Source organism: Peromyscus eremicus, chromosome 1 (assembly GCF_949786415.1).
Source record: "Peromyscus eremicus chromosome 1, PerEre_H2_v1, whole genome shotgun sequence".
In the NCBI taxonomy this organism is placed as follows: domain Eukaryota; kingdom Metazoa; phylum Chordata; class Mammalia; order Rodentia; family Cricetidae; genus Peromyscus; species Peromyscus eremicus.
This window is the reverse complement of record NC_081416.1, coordinates 164936502-164956749: the sequence shown is the minus strand read 5'-3', so window position 1 is coordinate 164956749 and position 20248 is coordinate 164936502. Positions and strand designations below refer to the sequence as shown.

The following is a 20248-nucleotide window of genomic DNA, read 5'->3' as shown; positions in this document are numbered from 1 at the left end:
GCCTCTGGCTTTCTGTGGGAACAAAAGCAGAGCCTCCTTTCCAAAGCAACATATCCTTACATCCAAATTTTGAAGTCAAGGTACCTTTAAAATACACATTTTGGCATAACTCAACAGCTTTTGTAATCAAATGTTTTTCTTCAGTTACGAATATCAAAGAGAACATAATCCAGATTCTCTGTGTGGTAGCCATCTTTACGTGGCTTATTTTTTATATTACCTTGAGCCTATTGCTTTAAACTGCACCATTCTAAGACTGAAATGGTGCTGTGGCTGCTGGCTCCACCCACTTTAGCTTCCCAACATGGCGGTGGTACATTTTCCGCCAGCTCTGGGAGCCATCAACTCTCAGAAATAGTGGGTCTATGCTTCTATCAAAGCAGCATGTAGCCCAGAAACCTCATTTTGTTTTGTACTAGCAAAGGCTAAATCCACCACGTAGCTTAATGTGCCACTTGCAGAGGCCTCATTCCCGCCATACTGCAGGTCGAGCACACATGCCAGGAACCTGCCATAGTAGCACAAACCGGCAGGCTGCCGCTAACTTGAGAGAAACAACTAGGAACTGTTTTTAGCTTCGTTTTAGAATCTTTTTCTCAGGTTTTAGGTGGAAACTCTTGCCAAAACGTTGGGCGCCATTTGTAGCTAGAGTTTTCCTGCCTTGCCCACAGTCGGGACAAATGTTTGTCACCCGCCAGTCCCACAGCCGCTCAGACCCAACCAAGTAAACACAGAGACTTATATTGCTTACAAACTGTATGGCCATGGCAGGCTTCTTGCTAACTGTTCTTATATCTTAAATTAATCCATTTCTATAAATCTATACCTTGCCACGTTGCTCGTGGCTTACCAGCATCTTCATATGGCGGCGGCTGGCAGCAACTCCTTCCACCTTCCTGTTCTTTCTTTTCTCCTCTCTGTTAGTCCCGCCTATACTTCCTGCCTAGCCACTGGCCAATCAGTGTTTTATTTATTGACCAATCAGAGTAATTTGACATACAGACCATCCCACAGCACCTGTCTGTGGCTCTTTCCTGCTGGTTCTGGAGTTTTCTTTGAATGCATCCCTGCACATCTGCTTTCTGCTTGGTCTGTGGTCAGAGAGGACTGTCATTGCAGAGGAGGTGACAGTCCACAGGGAAGCAGGGTCTTTGGGGGTTTCAGAACGTTGAGGTGATGGTCTCCTTTGACTGCACTGGGACTCCTGATTGACATCTTTGGTGTTTTCAGGCTGATGACACAGGGTTTGAGAGTGAATGGCCTCGGTGCATGTGTGTGATGAGATGACCTGCCTGAGGGGCTTTAAGAGAGAGTTCAGTGATGAGAGGGAAAGGTCATCCAGGCTGTGATTGGGAGGGGGCTGTCGTCTCCACAGTCCAGGAAGACCTGAGACACACTGTTCACCTTGAAAGTTTTGTTTTTTGTTTTTAAGGAAAACCCCTTAAACCTAATATGCCAGTAATATGAACCCTTACATAGTTTACAGACTCTTACATAGTTGCAAAAATCATTCTTGTGACAAAAAAAAAAAAAATCTTACTGATATCATCTGATACCATAATAAACTCAAGGACTCACACTATTTCTTAGTAGTTTACACTGAAACCAGGTGACATTTCTCTCTTGTGGGCTATAACTTGAAGGGTGTGGATGGAATGGAAATACACATTTATTAGATGTGTAGAGTGCGTACTGTCATCCTTTACTGGGGGAGCTCGTGCGGTCAGGTACTTTGAGCATTTCCGTGTCTTCTTCCTGTTCTTGAGTCCTTTCCCCTCTGATTTTCCATCTTGAATTCTTCCCCAGTTTCACTCTACTTGTGTTTGTGGTTTCAGGGGTCAGTGACATTCAGGGATGTGGCTGTTGACTTCTCTCAGGAGGAATGGGCCTGCCTAGATGCTACTCAGAGGGTCTTATACAGGGACTTGATGTTGGAGACCTACAGCAACCTCGTCACAGTGGGTAAGGCCATCTGTCCCCATGAAAGGGGGATGTGCTCTCTACACTGTTGGCTTTCCTCTCTCTGAATGAAAAGACAGGGCCATTTTTCTGTGGTAGCTGAAGCTGGTCTTGGTGGCCCATGGCTGTCATTCCTTTACTCAGAAAACTGAGGCAGGATGGTTTCTGTGAGTTCAAGGTCACCCTCAGGTACATAGTGAGTTCTAGGGTAGCCTAATCTACAGGGTGAGGCCCGGTTTAAAACAAAAACAAAACTAAACAACAAACTAAATGAAATAACTAAGGAGACAAATAAATAGAATTAGTAACTAGAGAGATAGGTTGGTTAAGACAACTGGTTGCTCTTGCAAGAGCCTGGGTTCAATTCCTACCATATATAAGGTACATCAAAAACCATCGATAACTCCAGTTCCAAGGCATCTGATGGCCTCTTCTGGCCTTGATGGGCACCATGCACACATGTAGTGCTCAGACATACATGCAGACAGACACTCACATACACTTAAATTAGGTTTTAATCAATAAAATTTTAAAAGAAGTAGCTGAGTTTTTCTTCTCAAATTAGCAATTAGAGATTTGTTGGGTTGAAAATAGGAGCTTCATGAAGCATCTGCCATTTCCACACCCCTTGGAGATCCTCTCATTGAGCTCGAGTTTCAGTGAGAGACCCTGTCTCAAAAACTAAACTAGAGAGCAGTCTATGTGACCATTTTACACTGGTCTTTGGCCTCTACACACACACATAAATGAATACCTGCTCGTACTTGTACACACACTCTTATGAACACATATATACACCATATGTGCGCACATACACCACTGAGTAGAAGAGTCAATAGGATTCACTTACTAATGAATCAATAGAATTGATTTAAAACAGAAGCGGTCACATTCTATTTTCTTCAGTGAATACTTTCTTTGCTTGGTTTGTTGTGGAAGTTTCAGGCTGTGAAGCTTGTCACTTTCATTGAGCAAATCTATAAGATGGAATTATAACTGTAAAAGAAGGCAACATAAATAGTAATACTGATAACAGTTTTCGTGGCTGGGGATAATAACTGTGGTAGAGCACTTACCCAGCAAGTTCAAGGCCCTAGTTCAATCTCTATCATTATAAAGTGAATAAATGGAAATTAAAAACAATAATAATTTTGTGTTAGTATAGGTCAGACAGTATTCAAAGTTTTTGAATATAGTGTTTAATATCAGTATCACCCCTATCCAATAGATATCAACTCAATCTAAATAATAATGATAATTGATAATAATAATATAAGGCTTGGAATGTAACTCATTGTTAGAGTACTTTCAATAATAATAATGATAATAAAAAATAATAATAAAATTATTTGTTTTTTTGAGGTCAGGTCTCATGTAGCTCAGGCTGGCTTTGGAGTTGCTATGACACTAAGGCTGACCTTGAACTTCTCATCTGCCTGCTTCCACTTTTCAAGTGTTGTGATTTCAAGTGTATGCCATCATGCCCAGTTTTTAAATGGGAAAATTGACCGTAGAATCCTAAATAAATGGCATTATTGGTGAGCTGCAGAGAAGGGGTTTACACTAGACAGTGTAGCCTAAGGGTTCATGTTCTCCCCACTATATATACGTTCCCCTTCAGTGACAAGCCCTTATCTGCATTTAAATGAGATTAAACCCTTTTCTGCAACAGCTGGTTTCTCACCCAGGTTCTCCTCTGAAGTCTTTCCTCAGTATTATTTTGTCTCTTAGAATTTTTATCTGTTTTCCAAGACAAGGTTCTTGCTCTGTAGCACAGATTGGCCCGGCTCATTCCCCACCTGCTGAACTAACAGGCATGGTCCACCATGCCAAACTGTATAGACCTTCATAATAAATAAGTCTGTAGTTTTCAAAATCTGCACAGGCAGCTCATGGTGGCACTTGCTTTTAATCCCAGCATTTGGGAGGCAGGGGCAGGCAGATCAAGGAAGTTCCAGGACAGCCTGGTCATCATATTGAGTTCCAGGTCATCCCGGGATAACTAGAGGGACCAAGTTTAAAAAGTCTCCACGTGTCATTTCTTCTTTCTTTTAAGTGGGAAGTTCCGTTTCCAAACCCGATCTGATCGCCTTATTAGAGCAGGAGAGAGAGCCCTGGATGGTTGTGAAGGAAGAAACAGACAGGCCCAGCCCAGGTGAGTAAGAGGAAGGCAGGTCTTCAGCATTGCCAGGCACATCATATGGTCGGAGAGTCGCCTCATGGCTGACACTGGGTTGACACACTTTCTTCAACTCGCCAAGGCCTGTGGAAGAACATGCCTGAGACCTGGGAAGGAAGTCAAGGTCATAGCAAAGGCTGTCACAGGGGCTTCTAGTTCATGAGTCACTAAGTTGTTCTCACCTTCTTCCCTCTTACTGGAGCAGTTACCCTTTCTACCATTTTAAACATATCTTATTGGTTGTGTGTGTGCACACAGATGTGCAGGCACCCAAAGAGGCCATAAGAGAATATCAGATCCCCTGGGGCTGGAGTACTAGAACCCAGGTCCTCTGGAAGAGCAGTCAGTGTCCTTAACCGCTGATCCAATGATAAGACACTTTGAACACCAGTGAATGCATGAGCACAGTGAGGCATAGCAAATATTTTAATTGTATATCTTCCTAGTCACTCTAATCAAGGTGTGATGGTGTGACCTATGCTTCTAACTGTAGCACTGGGGAAGTGGAAAAGGCTGATCCCTCGTCTTGCTAACACCTCAGCCTACTTTACCTGTCAAGTGCCGGAATCCAGCTCCAGCGGGATTCTGATCCACAGGAAAGAGGTGTGAAGTTGGTGAAAAAGAACACTGGTTGTCTTTCAAACAGATGGCACCGGATAGCTCAAGCTATCTTTATTTATACAAGTTCTGATGCATTCAAGCATGAACAGTTTGAATACATTTCTCTTTAATCATTTTCCAAGAATCATTAATAATTCAGTTTCTTTTCCTCTTTCCCACTCCCTTGACATCATTGACCTTTACCCCATATTATTAATTTTTATATTGGAAGCCAAATGATTATATCTAGCCAGGCACATCTTTTCCTAACTGTGCCCTAGACAACAGCAAACATGCAGTTATAAAATAAGAGAGATTCAAACCCTAGGATTAGTTTTTAACAATGTGATACTTTTATATTTTTTGTAATCAGGTGAATGTATGATGCCATACCTACGATATTATTTTCAGGTGTAAGTCAATTTCTGAATAATCTGTTTGTGAACAACAGTTGTAATCCTATTCTTTATACATTCTCAAAATGGTAATAATTACCTAACTCTTTAAATGATGGGACCAAGTTTATATTCTTCCTGACAGTTTCTTTTTTTTAATTAATTTATTTATCTTTCTATTATCAGCTTGATACAGTATAAATTCTTATCCTAATAGTGAAATGTTTGATTGAGGCTTGCCCAGTGATTGAGTAAACCCAAAACTTATTATAAGCCACAGTCATCCTAGGGTCCCCCCTTGTTCTGTGGGTTGCAGTCTGATTGTTCTTTGCTATATATATATATAGAATCCACTTATGAGTGAGTACATACCATGTTTGTCCTTCTGGGTTTGGGTTACCTCACTCAGGATGATATTTTCTAGTTCCATCCATTTGCCTGAAAATTTCATGCTGTCATTGTTTTTCTCTGCTGAGTAGTACTCCAGTGTGTATATGCGCCACATTTTGTTAATCCATTCTTCAGTTGACGGGCATCTAGGTTGTTTCCAGGTTCTGGCTATTACAAATACTGCTGCTATGAACATAGTTGAGCATGTATCTTTGTGGTATGATTGAGCATTCCTTGGGTATATGCCCAAGAGTGGTATGGCTGGGTCTTGAGGTAGATTGATTCCCAATTTTCTGAGAAACCGTCATACTGATTTCCACAGTGGTTGTACAAGCTTGCATTCCCACCAACTATGGAGGAGTGTTCCCTTTGCTCCACATCCTCTCCAACATTGACTGTCATTAGTGTTTTTGATCATAGCCATTCTGACAGGTGTAAGGTGGTATCTCAGAGTCATTTTGATTTGCATTTCTCTGATGATTAAGGATGTTGAGCATTTTTTTAAATGTCTTTCAGCCATTTGTGATTCTTATTTTGTGAATTCTCTGTTTAGCTCTTTAGTCCATTTTTTAATTGGATTGTTCAGTATTTTGATGTCTAGTTTCTTGAGTTCTTTATATGCTTTGGAGATCAGTCCTCTGTCAGATGTGGGGTTGGTAAAGGTCTTTTCCCGCCGGGCGGTGGTGGCGCACGCCTTTAATCCCAGCACTCAGGAGGCAGAGCCAGGCGGATCTCTGTGAGTTTGAGGCCAGCCTGGGCTACCAAGTGAGTCCCAGGAAAGGCACAAAGCTACACAGAGAAACCCTGTCTCAAAAAACCAAAAAAAAAAAAAAAAAAAAAGGTCTTTTCCCATTCTGTTGGCTGTCTTTTTGTCTTATTGACCGTGTCTTTTGCCCTACAAAAGCTTCTCAGTTTCAAGAGGTCCCATTTATTAATGTTGTGCTCAGTATTTGTGCTGCTGGTGTTATATTTAGGAAGTGATCTCCTGTGCCAATGCATTCAAGTGTACTTCCTACTTTCTCTTCTATTAAGTTTAGTGTAACTGGATTTATGTTGAAGTCTTTGATCCACTTGGACTTGAGTTTTGTGCATGGTGACAGATATGGATCTATTTGTAATCTTTTACATATTGACATCCAGTTATGCCAGCACCATTTGTTGAAGATACTTTCTTTTTTCCATTGTATAGTTTTGGCTTCTGTGTCAAAAATTAGGTGTTCATATGTGCATGGATTAATGTCAGGGTCTTCAATTTGATTCCATTGGTCTGTTTGTTGGTTTTCATACCAGTACCAAGCTGTTTTTATTACTATAGCTCTATTGTAGAGCTTGAGGTCAGGGATGGTGATGCCTCCAGAGATTGCACACAGGATTCTTTTAGCTATCCTGAGTCTTTTGTTTTTCCATATGAAGTTGAGTATTTTTCTTTCCAAGTCTGTGAAGAATTGTGTTGGGATTTTGATGGGGATTGCATTGAATCTGTAGATTGGTTTTGGTAAGATTGCCATTTTTACTATGTTAATCCTACCTATCCATGAGCATGGGAGATCCTTCCATTTTCTGATATCTTCTTCAATTTCTTTCTTTAGAGATTTAAAGTTCTTATCAAAAAGGTCCTTCACTTGTTTAGTTAATGTTACCCCAAGGTATTTTATATTATTTGTGGCTATTGTAAAGGGTGATGTTTCTCTGACTTCTTTCTCAGCCCTTTTATCATTTGTGTATAGGAGGGCTACTGATTTTTTTGAGTTGATCTTATATCCTGCCACTAGAATTTTTGGGGTCACTTATGTATACTATCATATCCGAAAATAGTGAAAGTTTGACTTCTTCCTTTCCAATTTGTATCCCTTTGATCTCCTTTTGTTATCTTATTGTTCTAGCTAGAACTTCAAGTACTATATTGAATAAATATGGGGAGAGTAGATAGCCTTGTCTTGTTCCTGATTTTAGTGGAATCGCTTTGAGTTTCTCTCCATTTAATTTGATGGTGGCTGTCAGCTTGCTGTAAATTGCCTTTATTATGTTTAGGAATGTTTCTTGTATTCCTGATCTCTCTAAGACCTTTATCATGAAGGAGTGTTGGATTTTGTCAAAGGCTTTTTCAGCATCTAATGAGATGATCATGTGGTTTTTTTCTTTCAGTTTGTTTATATGGTGCAGTACATTGACAGATTTTCATATATTGAACCATTCTTGCATCCCTGGGATGAAACCTACTTGGTCATGATGGATAATTTTTTTGATGTATTCTTGGATTCGGTTTGCCAATATTTTGTTGAGTATTTTTGCATCAATGTTCATGAGGGAGATTGGTCTGTAATTCTCTTTCTTTCTTGCATCTTTGTGTGGTTTGGGTATCAGGGTAATTGTAGCCTCATAAAAAGAGTTTGGTAATGTTCCTTCTGATTCTATTGTGTGGAACAATTTGAAGAGTATTGGAATTAGTTCTTCTTTGAAAGTCTGGTAGAATTCTGTGCTGAAACCATCTCTTCCTGGGCTTTTTTGGGTTGGGAGACTTTTGATGACTTTTTCTATTTCTTTAGGGGTTATTGGTCTATTTAAATGGTTTATCTGGTCTTGATTTAACTTTGGTATGTGGTGTCTATCCAGAAAATTGTCCATTTCTTTTAGATTTTCCAATTTTGTGGAGTACATGTTTTTGAAATATGACCTGATGATTCTCTGGATTTCCTCATTGTCTGTTGTTATGTCTCCCTTTTCATTTCTGATTTTGTTAATTTGGATGTGCTCTCTTCGCCTTTTGGTTAGTTTGGATAAGGGCTTGTCTATCTTATTGATTTTTTTCAAAGAACCAACTCTTTGTTTCATTGATTTTTTTGTATTGTTCTCTTGGTTTCTATTTCATTGATTTCAGCCCTCAATTTGATTATTTCCTGGCATCTATTTCTCCTAGGTGAGTTTGTTTCTTTTTGTTCTAGAGCATTCAGTTATGCTGTTAATTCATTGGTATGAGATTTCTCCATCTTCTTTATGTGTGCATTTAGAGCCATGAATTTTCCTCTTAGCACTGCTTTCATAGTGTCCCATAAGTTTGGGTATGTTGTACTTTGATTTTCATTGAATTCTAGGAAATCTTTAATTTCTCTCTTTATTTCTTCCTTGACCCATTGATGTTTCAGGTGGGCATTATTCAGTTTCCATGAGATTGTAGGCTTTCTATAATTTTTGTTGTTGTTGAAGTCTAACTTTAAGGCTTGGTGGTCTGATAAGATACAGGAGGTTATTCCAATGTTTTTGTATCTGTTGAGATTTGTTTTGTGACCAAGCATGTGGTCAATTTTTGAGAAGGTTCCATGGGGTTCTGAGAAGAAGGTATATTCTTTTGTGTTAGGATGGAATGTTCTGTAGATATCTATTAAGTCCATTTGAGTCATAACATCTGTTAGGTCTTTTATTTCTTTGTTAAGTTTCAGTCTGGTAGATCTGTCCATTGGTGAGAGTGGTGTGTTGAAATCTCCCACTACTAATGTGTGGGGTTTGATGTGCGTTTTAAGTTTTAGTAATGTTTTATGAATGTGGGTGCCTTTGTATTTGGGGCATAAATATTCAGAATCGAAACTTCATCTTGGTAGATTTTTCCTGTGATAAATATGTAATGTCCATCCTGATCTCTTTCAATTGATTTTAGTTTGAAGTCTATTTTATTAGATATTAGGATAGCAACACCAGCTTACTTCTTAGGTCCATTTGCTTGGAAAGCCTTTTCCCAGCCCTTTACTCTGAGGTAGTGTCTGTCTTTGAAGTTAAGGTGTGTTTCTTGTATGCAGCAGAAGGATGGATCCTGTTTTCTTATCCATTCTGTTAGTCTGTGTCTTTTTATAGGTGAGTTGAGACCATTGATATTGATGGATATTAATGACCAGTGATTGTTAATTCCTGTATTTTTTGTGGTCATATTGCATTTTCCTTCTTTGGTGTTTGTTTGTTTTTGGAATTATCTATTGCCTGGGTTTTCATGGGTGTGTTTAACTTCTTTAGATTGGATTTTTCCTTCTAGTGCTTTCTGTAGGGCTGGATTTATGGGTAGGTATTGTTTAAATCTGGTTTTATCATGGAATATTTTGTTTACTCCGTCTATGGTGTTTGAGTTTTGCTGGGTATAATAGTCTGGGTTGGCATCCATGGGCTCTTAGTGTCTGCATAACATTTGTCCAGGACCTTCTAGCTTTCATAGTCTCTAATGAGATGTCTGGTGTTATTCTGATGGGTCTGCCTTTATATGTTACCTTGTCTTTTTCCTTTGCGGCTCTTAACATTTTTTCTTTGTTCTGTATGTTGTGATTATTATGTGGTGGGGGGACTTTTTTTTTTTTTTTTTTTTTTTTGGATCCAGCCTATTCGGTGTTCTGTAAGCTTCTTGTATCTTCATAGGCATTTCTTTCTTTAGGTTAGGAAAGTTTTCTTCTATGATTTTGTTGAATATATTTTCTGTGCCTTTGAGTTGGTATTATTCTCCTTCTTCTATCCCTATTATTCTTAGGTTTGGTCTTTTCATGGTGTCCCAAATTTCTTGGACGTTTTATGTTATGACTTTTTTGTCTTTAGTGTTTTCTTTGACTGACGAATCTATTTTCTCTATTGTGTCTTCAGTGTCAGAGATTCTCTGTTCCATCTCTTGCATTTGGTTGGTTATGCTTGCTTCTGTAGTTCCTGTTCGTTTATTCAGGATTTCTATTTCCAGCATTCCCTCAGTTTGTGTTTTCTTTATTTTCTCAATTTCAATTTTCAAATCTTGAATTGTTTCCTTCATCTGTTTAATTACTTTTTCTTGGCTTTCTTTGATTTTTTTGTCCAATTTTTTGTTTGTTTTTTTTCTTCCATTTCTTTAAGGGAATTTTTTATTTCCTCTTTAATGGAGTTTTTTATTTCCTCTTTAAGGGTCTCTATCATCTTCTTAAAGTCATTTTTAGGATTGATTTCTTCTGCTTTTTCAGCCTTGGTATGTTCAGGTCTTGCAGGTGTAGAATCACTAGGTTCTGATGTTGTCATATAGTTCTTTATGTTGTTGCCTGTATTTTTGCACTGGTGTCTACTCATCTCTTCCTCTGCTCGGTATAAGCGGTGTCTGTGTCTGAAGGTGCCTCTCTTGTTCTAATTGTTAGTCTTGGTCCACTAGGAGTTCTTGGTTAAATTGGTGCTATTGGGCTCTGTTTCTTCAGGAGAAGCTTAGTCCAATCAGTGTTAGTGGGTTCTGTCTCAGGAAGCAGTTGTTCCCAGTTGGCACAGGGTGTGCTTATGGTTCATAGAAGCATTATTCGTAATAGCCTGAACCTGGAAACAACCTAGATGCCCCTCAACCAAAGAATGGATAAGGAAAATGTGGTACATTTACATAATGGAGCTGTATATTTACATTACTCAGCTGTAAAAAACAACAACCTCACAAAATTTGTCAGTGGTTGTTAGGTTCGTAGGAGTTGGTTTTTCATTTTTTGTTTTTGTTTTTGTTTTGGTGGGGGAGCAGGGAAAGTTAGCTGTCTGGTCCCTGGGACTCCAGTGGGTAAGGCCTAGGGGCTAGAGACCTGATCCGCCAGTCCGGAGATGGGGGCTTACCTGTTCCCAGTCTGTGTAGTGTAGGCCTATGATTCTGGTGATCTGGTTCTGGTCAGCGCCTTCTTCTGTGTTCTCAGGTCACATTTTGCTCATTCGTCAACTCCTCAGCTGATCTTGTTTCCTCAGACTGCAGACTGTAGGATTCTGAATCCTCTCCCGAATGGATCTCAGCTGAGCAGATTATGTAGTAGGGTAATCTCACCAACACTTCCAAGTTGTCGGGTTCACAGGATTGGCAGCTGGGCCCTGGGTTGGCCTCAGACAGAGTGTATCTGTTCTGGTCACGTCTCACAGAGATGGCTCCTTCCCCGGGTTCTGGGTTTAAAGGCGTCCCTGTTCCAGGTTCTTATTCTCCTTGTTTTCACTAACTCCTCAGCGTATAATAGCTCAGTTTCTGGTCTTTATTACGACCGCGTCTCTGCCACTGCTCAGCCTGCCTCTGCCGCCGCTCCATCTGCCTCTGCGGCTGCTCTGCCTCCTTCCTGGCAGTTTCTATGTGTACTTTTTACTTCCAAAGGAAGTGGGAGTTTTAACTGAAAAAAATGTCTAACCGTTCATGTCCTTGCACCAGAGAGATGTCTGTCCTTTCATGTCATTTAATCTCTTCCTTATATGTTTCTATAATTTATTTTAAACAGATTTTTCATTTATTTTACATATCCAACACAGTTTCCCCTCCCTCCTCTCTTTCTGTACCCCCCTCTGCCTCCTATTGACCCCCCCATCTACTCCTCCATCTCCATTCAGAAAGGAGGCTTGAACAAAGCATGGCACATCAAGTTGAGGCAAAACCAAGCTCCTCCCCCTGCATAAAGGCTGGGCAAAGTAATCCAGGATGGGGAACAGGTTCCCAGAAGCCAGCTAAATGCCAGGGACAGGTCCTGATCTCTGTTAGGACCCTAACAAAGAGACCAAGCTACACAAATGTCACTCACATACAGAGGGCCTAGGTGGGCTCCATGCAGGCTCCCTAACTGTTGGTTCAGAGTCCATGAGCTCCTGTGAGCTCAGGCTAGCTGTCTCTGTGGGTTCCTCTCTCGTGACCTTGACCCCCCTGGCTTGTACAGTTGCTCCTCCCTTTCTTCAAGAGGACTTCTGGAGCTCGGCCCAGTGCTTGGCTGTGGATCTCTGCATCTGTTTCCATCAGTTACTGGATGAAGACTCTCTGATGATGATTAGGGTAGTCAGTCACCAATGTGATTACAGAAGATGGCCAGCTCATGAACCCTCTCCACTATTGCTAGCAGTCTTAGGTGGAGTCATCCTTGTGGATTCCTGGGGGTTTCCCTGACACCAGGTTTCTCCCTAACCCCAAGTTGGCCCCCCATCAAGTTGTCTCTTTCATTACTCTCCCATTCCATCCTGCCCCCAACTTGTCTCCTGCACCCAGCCCACCCAGCCTGCTCCCTTGAGTTCCTATCTCCCCATCCCCATCCCCAGTTTACCCAGAAGATCTCTTACATTTTCCCTTCCCAGGGAAATCCATGCATCCCTCTTTGGGCCCTCTTTGTTATCTAGCCTCTCTGGGGCTGTGGATTGTAGGTTGGTTAGCCTGTACTTTACTTCTAATATCCACTTATGAGTGAATACATACCATATTTGTCTTTCTGGGTCTGGATTACCTCACTCAGAATTATTTTTATAGTTCCATCCATTTGCCTACAAATTTTGTGAGGTTGTTGTTTTTTATAGCTGAGTAATGTAAATATACAGCTCCATTATGTAAATGTACCACATTTTCCTTATCCATTCTTTGGTTGAGGGGCATCTAGGTTGTTTCCAGGGTCAGGCTATTATGAATAATGCTTCTATGAACATAGTTGAGCAAGTGTCCTTGTGGTATGATTGAGCATCCTTTGTTTATATGCCCAAGATTGGTACTTGAAGTAGATGGATTCCCAATTTTCTGAGAAACTGACATATTGATTTCCAAAGTTGCTGTATACATTTACACTCCCACCAGCAGTGAAGAAGTGTTCCCCTTACTCCACATCCTCTCCAACATAAGCTGTTGTCAGAGTTTTTTATTTTTAGCCATTCTGACAAGTGTAAGATGGTATCTCAGAATCCTTTTGATGTGTATTTCCCTGATGACTAAGGATATTGAATAATTCTTAAGTGTATTTTGGCCATTTGAGGTTCTTTTGTTGAGAATTCTGTTTCTATCTCTACCCCATTTTTAATTGGATTATTTGGTTTTTTGATATCTAGTTTTTTAGTTCTTTATATATTTTGGAAATATATAAACCCCTCTATCAGATGTGGGGTTGGTGAAGACCATTTCCTATTCTGTAGGCAGCTGTTTTGTCTTATTGACCTTGTCCTTTACTTTATAGAAGAGTTTCAGTTTCAGGAGGTATTATTTATTAATTGTCAATGTCAAAGTCTATGCTACTGGTGTTATATTTGGGAAGTAGTCTCCTGTGCCAATGTGTTCAAGGCTACTTCCCACTTTCTCTTCTATCAGGTTTGGTGTAACTGGATTTATGTTGAAGTCTTTGATCTACTTAGACGAGTTTTGTTCAGGGTGATAAATAGGGATTTATTTGCATTCTTCTACATATTGCCATCCAATTATGTCAGTACTATTTGTTGAAGACATTTTCTTTTTTCCTTTGTATAGTTTTGGCTTCTTTGTCAAAAATCAGGTGTTCATAGGTGTGTGGATTAATGTCATAATTGAATTAATTCAATTCAATTCCATTGATCCACGTGTCTGTTTTTATGCAAATATCAAGCTGTTATTACTATAGCTGTATAGTAGAACTTGAAGTCAGGATGGAAGTTCCTTTATTGAACTGGATTGTTTTAGCTATCCTGGGTTTTTGTTTTTCCATATGAAGTGGAGTATTGTTCATTTGAGGTCTATGAGTATTGTTTTGGGATTTTGATGGGGATTGCATTGAATCTGTAGATTGCTTTTGGTAAGATTGCCAATTTTTACTATGTTAATCCTACCTATCCATGAGCATGGGAGATCTTTCCATTTTCTGACACCTTCTTCAGTTTCTTTCTTTAAAGACTTAAAGTTCTTGTCAGACAGGCCTTTCACTTGTTTGGTTATAGAATTACCCTAAGATATTTTATATTATTTGTGGTTATTGTAAAGGGTGTTGTTTCTCTGATTTCTTTCTCAGCCCTTTTATCATTTGTATGTAGGAGGGCTACTGATTTTGTGTGTGTGTGTGTATGTGTATGTTAATCTTGTATCCTGCCACAGCACTGAAGGTGTGTATTAGCTATAGGAGTTTCCTGGTAGAATTTTTGGGGTCACTTATGTATACTATCATATCATCTGCAAATAGTGAAAGTTTGACTTCTTCCTTTCCAATTTGTATCCCTTTGATCTCTTTAAGTTGTCTTATTGTTCTAGCTAGAACTTCAAGTACTGTATTGAATAGATATTAGATGCTGAAAAAGCCTTTTACAAAATTGAACACCCCTTCATGATAAAGATCTTGGAGAAATCAGGGATACAAGCAACATACCTAAACATGTTAAAAGCAAGCCGACAGCCAACATCAAATTAAATGGAGAGAAACTAAAAGCAATTCCACTAAAATCAGGAACAAGACAAGGCTGTCCACTCTCTCCGTAGCTATTCAATATAGTACTCAAAGTTCTAGCTAGAGCAATAAGACAACAAAAGGAGATCAAGAGGATACAAATTGGTATCATTGTCTGGGGGACCAGCCTCCAGCAGCACAAGACTCAAAGGGAAATCCACAGAGTTGGTGCCTACTAGACTTTTCTATCTGACAGGGTTAGGGAAAAAGACATTCACACTTTCTCTTGCTGGTTTCTTTCTTTATTCTTTATTCTTCCATTGTACACCTTTTTCTACAGCTTATATACTCCAACAAAATCTTTTGGGCAATATAGGAATTACAATGTGATTACATTCTATTTTTCAAATGAATGATGATAATGAATACAGGTTTTTCATCTCCCTTACATGATTAAAACAAAGCCACTCCAATAACATACATACATTTACCTCTAAGTAACTTGTTACAGATTAATAGAATATGAACAGCCAGAAGATATTTTTTTCTCAGCCAGCTCTTTTGTTGGCAGGCATCATATTGCAGTTACAAAGAAAGAATCAACCACGTTATTATTTACCTTGAAAGGTAATCTTATAAGGAATCCTAAACCTAAATTTCATACCTAAACAATAGTCAGCTATACTTTAAATCTTTCAGGTGCATACCCACCTATCAATAGTTTCTTATATCAGGAGATTGAGGGCAGGAACGAGTACAAGGAATTAATCATTACCTTTGATCATCATCCACCCTAGCAAGAAGTACGACAGCTAATAACAATTGGGCTGCTTTGTATTTTTGACCTCAGCCTGTGTCCTTGTTAACTTTAGATTATTTTGGGGGGTTTTCATCTCAAAGCTATTATCAAGACATCTGATCTAATCTGAAGTTATTTTAAGACTTTGTTTCAGCTAATGATGCACATGTAAACCTGTGACTGCATCTTTCAGCATTAAGATTAAAGGAATTTGAGCCTGGCTCCTGGGACTCATTTGTTTTTCTTAATCATCAACTTGAACTGTGTTCCTTAGGTGAAACTCATAGGCCCTAGCTGTGTAACATTTACTTGGATTTATTTTTATTAATCAAAACTGTACAAACTAACATTATTATCAATTAGACAGTACAGCTTAGGGAGAAATTGTTTTCATAATAATCCACAGGTAAAAATGCCCAATAGATGGGATGTTTCCATGAGATAAACACATTACAGGCAGTGGCGATCTCCCCACACCCATTCACACCATGTCAGTTACCAGAGAAAGACAGCAACAGCAAACATGTGAAGGCACAGCAGAAGCAAGAGACATTCCAGGGTCTGTCATCTCGGGGCCTTGCCTATCCAAGATTCACCCATTATGGAGCCACCTCCTGGTGGGCTGACACCTTGAACTTCAATTGCCACCTGTTGCTCCTCTGACATGGCCACTGGCAAATTAGAAAGGAAGAAGTCCTATACGTTTTTAGTGTCATCTTTAAGAAACTGTCTCCCAAGTTCTTAAGTTCTTTGGAATACAGTTATCTCTTTTTTTAGGATAGTTAAGCAATAATCATTAGCCCTAGTGAGTTCCTTGTGCTTACTCAGAATGACTGCAAAGGTAGCCAGGAGTGACTGGAGAAACCAGTTTCTGTGAATGGCTGCAAAGAGGCTTAATTTCTTGGTAGGGATTTTTAGAAAAATTATCAGCTTTTGTTCCCAGCAAACTCAGCCACAATCATAATTGACGAAACTAAGAATTACTATAAGAGTAAACATAATGAAAGTTAGAGAGGCCTGAAGCCCGTGAGCTCCCTAGGATCAGCACAGGGGTCTGCAGCATCGCTTCCACAGGTCTTTGACAGGTGGATGGGATTCTCCAAAGGGCCTTGTCTTAAGGAACAAAACATTTATGCACCGTTCCCAGGGGTGACAGCATGGCGTCTTCCAGTTAAGCTCCAGACACATGAGAGACCCTGACTTAAAAAACAAACAAACAAACAAACAACAAAAAAACAGGTGGATAAGCCAGTGAAACAACATGTGAGCACACACACAACACAGCCTTCTACCTAGCTTGGCATGTGGGCTGTGATGGCTCTTCTTGGTTGTCAACCTGACTACATCTGGAACTAACTAAAACCCAAGCAGCTGGATATACATGTGAGAGAATTTTCTTAATTAAATCATTTGAAATGGGAAGACCCACCTTTAATCCATTTCTTTTGAGGTAGGAAGGTCCACCTTAAATCTGAGATATGCCTTCTGGTGACATCCTGTAAAAAGGATATGAAAGAAGGAAGCTCTTGCCTTTTGTCTGCTTCCCCTCACTCTGCTGGCAAGTCCATTCCTTCACTGGCATGAGAGCCTACTTCTTGAGATTCTAGCATGTGTTGAAGACCAGCTGAGACATCCAGCCTCATGGAGTGAACAACTTCTGGATTCTTGGACTTTGTGTTGCTAGACAGGCATTATTGGACTAGCTGGACCAGACCCTGTAAGCCACTCTCATAAATCTCATATATATAGAATGAACAGTTTTCTTCCTCTAGAGAACCCTGACTAATACAGGGGATGTATCTGTAATACCAGGGTTTGGCAGGTGGAAGCAGGAAGATCAGAACTTCAAGATTATCCTCAGCTACATACTGAGTTTGAAGCCAGCCTTGGCTACATGAGACCATCTCAAAACAGAGGGGTTGGAAAGATGGTGCAGTGGTTAAGAGCACTTACTACTCTTACAGAGGACCCAGCTTTCGCTACCAATACCCAACACCCTCAGAGGTTTGCAACCACCTACAACTCCAATTTCAAAGGATCTGGTAATCTCTTTTGGCTTCCTTGGGCACCAGGCATTCAAATTGTATACATACATACGTGCAGATGCTCACAAAAACACATAAAATGAAAATAAATGAATCATTGAAAATAAGCCAAAAAATTTAAAAATGCAGACAAATAATAACAGCAACAACAAAACCTTCCCAAATAAAGCATCAGAAAAGAACTTCTGTCATCTAAATGTACTAATTGATAACACTTTGCCTCATTTTCTGTGTTTGTCTACAACTATATGTTTGAGCACTTTTTTGGACTGTTTGATGGTAAGTCACTAATAGGACACTTGATTCTAAGTATTTCATGTATCTCAACATCAGTGGTTTCACTCCTCCAATTAAAAAGATACAAACTAATAGAATGTTTATGAAAACAGGAGCCATCTTTCTGCTGCATCCAATAAATACACCATAATACCAAGAATAGATATCACCTCATAATAAAAGAATGGAAAATGATCTTCAAATTCCAAGCAAATAGAGCTGATGTAAACATTTTAATATGTGTGCACCAAACATAGGACACCCAATTTAGTAAAATAAACAACACTACAGCTTATTCACCTTCACACACTGATAGTGGGAGACTGCAATACCCCACTCTCACCAATAGACAGGTCATCTAGACAAAAACTAAACAGAGAAATGCTGGAGCTAACTGACATTATAAATCAAATGGACCTAACAGATATTTACAGAACACTGCATCCAAACCCAAAAGAATATACCTTCTTCTCAACACCTCATTGAACTTTGTCCAAAACTGATCACATACTTGGACACAAAGCAAGTCTCAACAGATAGGAGTAAATTCAAATAACACCTTGCATCTATCTAATGACAACATATTAAAACTTGAAATTAACAGACACAAACAAAAACCTACAAACTCACTGAGGCAGAATAACACACAACTGAAGGAAACATGGGTCAAGACAGAAATTAAGAAAGAAATTAAAGACTTCCTAGAATTGAGTGAAAATAAAGACATAACACACACAAACTCTGAAACACAATGAAGGTGGATCTAAGAGGAAAGTTCATAGCACTATGTAACTATGTAAAAAAAAATTGGAGAGATCTCATACTAGCAAAATAATGCCATTCCTGAAGGCTCTACAACAACAAGACAAAAATTGCACCCAAAAGGAGTAGATGACAAAAAATAAACTCAGGGTTGAAATCTATAAAATAGAAACAACAATAAGAAAATACAAAGAATCAATGAAACAAACAGTTGGTTCTTTGGGACAATCAGTAAGACTGACAAACCTTTAGCTAGATTACCTGAAGGGCGGAGAGAGAATATCCAAATGAGAACATTAGAGATGAGAAAGGGATGTGATAGCAGACACAGAGAAAAGCCAAGCAAAATAGAGCTTGGATTCATAAGGACACACTTTAAAAGCCTGTGCTCCAACAAATTTGGAAATCTAAAAGAAATGGGTGATTTTTTAAAATACATATCACTTACCACAAAGATAAATCAAGATCAGACAAGCAATTTAAACAGACCAAGAACCCCTAGTGAAATAGAATCAGTAATTAAGTCTCCCAACCATAAATAAATAAATAAATAGCCCAAGCCAGATGGTTTTAGAGCAGAATTCTACCAGACTTTCAAAGAAGAGTTCATGTCAATACCCTCAAATTATTCCTCAAAATAGAAACAGAAAGAACACTGCCCAATTCTTTTTATGAGGCTAGTCACCCTCATACCCAAACCACATAAAGACCCAACAAAGAGAACTACAGACCAATTTCCCTGATGAAAATAGATGTAAATATTCTCAATAAAATATTTGGAAATCAAATCCAAGGAAACATCAAAAAGATCATCCACCATGATCAATAGGCTTTATCCTAGAGATGCTTCAATGGTTCGACATATATAAATCAATAAATGTAATCTATCATGTAAACAAAATGAAAGAAAGAAGCCACAGGATCATCTCATTATCTGCAGAAAAGGCCTCTGACAAAATTCAACACTGACTCATGGTAACAGTCCTGGAGATAATATGGATAAAAGGGACATACCTCAACATAATAAAGGCACTGTACAGCAAGCCAATAGCCAGCATCAACTTAAATACAGAGAATCTGAAAGCAATTACACTAAAATCCAGAATAAGACAAGGTTGTCCGTTCTCTCCACGCCGATTCAATAGAGTACTTGAAGTCTTAGCTAGAGCAATAAGACACTAAGGAGACCAAGGGCATACAAATTGGAAAGGTCAAAGTATTTTTATTTGCAGGTGATATGACAGTATACATAAGTGATCCTGTTTGTTAATTCCTGTTATTTTGTTGAGGTGGTGTGTGTGTTTCCTCCCTTTTGATATGGTGGTCTGAGATTATTTATTTCTTCTGTCTTCTTGGGTGTGGTTAACCTTTTAGTGCCTTCATAAGGGCTGCATTTGTAGATAGATACTGCTGAAATTTGGTGTTATGGTAGAATGTCTGAGTCAGGAGAAGGGAGTTTGGAGGTGTAGATCTGTGTGATTGGAGACCAGGGCAGGGATAAAGGGGAAGCCAAAATAGGTAGTCTGCTACAGAGCTAGGGATGAGATTGTGGGATTGGATTTGGAGGAGAGGAGGAATTGGTAAAGAGCTGCAGGTAGCCTACCTGCTTCCCTGGCTGGTGATCCTTAGTGTTCTTAAAAATTCTAATGAATTCTCTCCCTCACCTTTTTTGTTGGTGTTCTTTGTCTGTTTGTTTTTTTGTTTTTTTTTGTGTGGTTTTTTTTTTTTTTTTTTTTTTTTTGGTTTTTCGAGACAGGGTT

At 39.2% G+C, this 20248-nt stretch overlaps 1 protein-coding gene across 2 annotated transcripts in view; it reads left to right on the top strand.

Annotated features, from left to right (window-relative positions):
• LOC131924101 (zinc finger protein 60-like) overlaps window positions 1-20248 on the top strand; it is a 33448-nt gene that overhangs the window by 9433 nt on the left and 3767 nt on the right. For both annotated transcript variants that reach the window (XM_059279340.1, XM_059279328.1), the window contains exons 3-4: window positions 1836-1962; window positions 4016-4114. In XM_059279340.1, the coding sequence (XP_059135323.1) occupies window positions 1836-1962; window positions 4016-4114 (226 nt within the window). The remainder of the gene's footprint in view (window positions 1-1835; window positions 1963-4015; window positions 4115-20248) is intronic.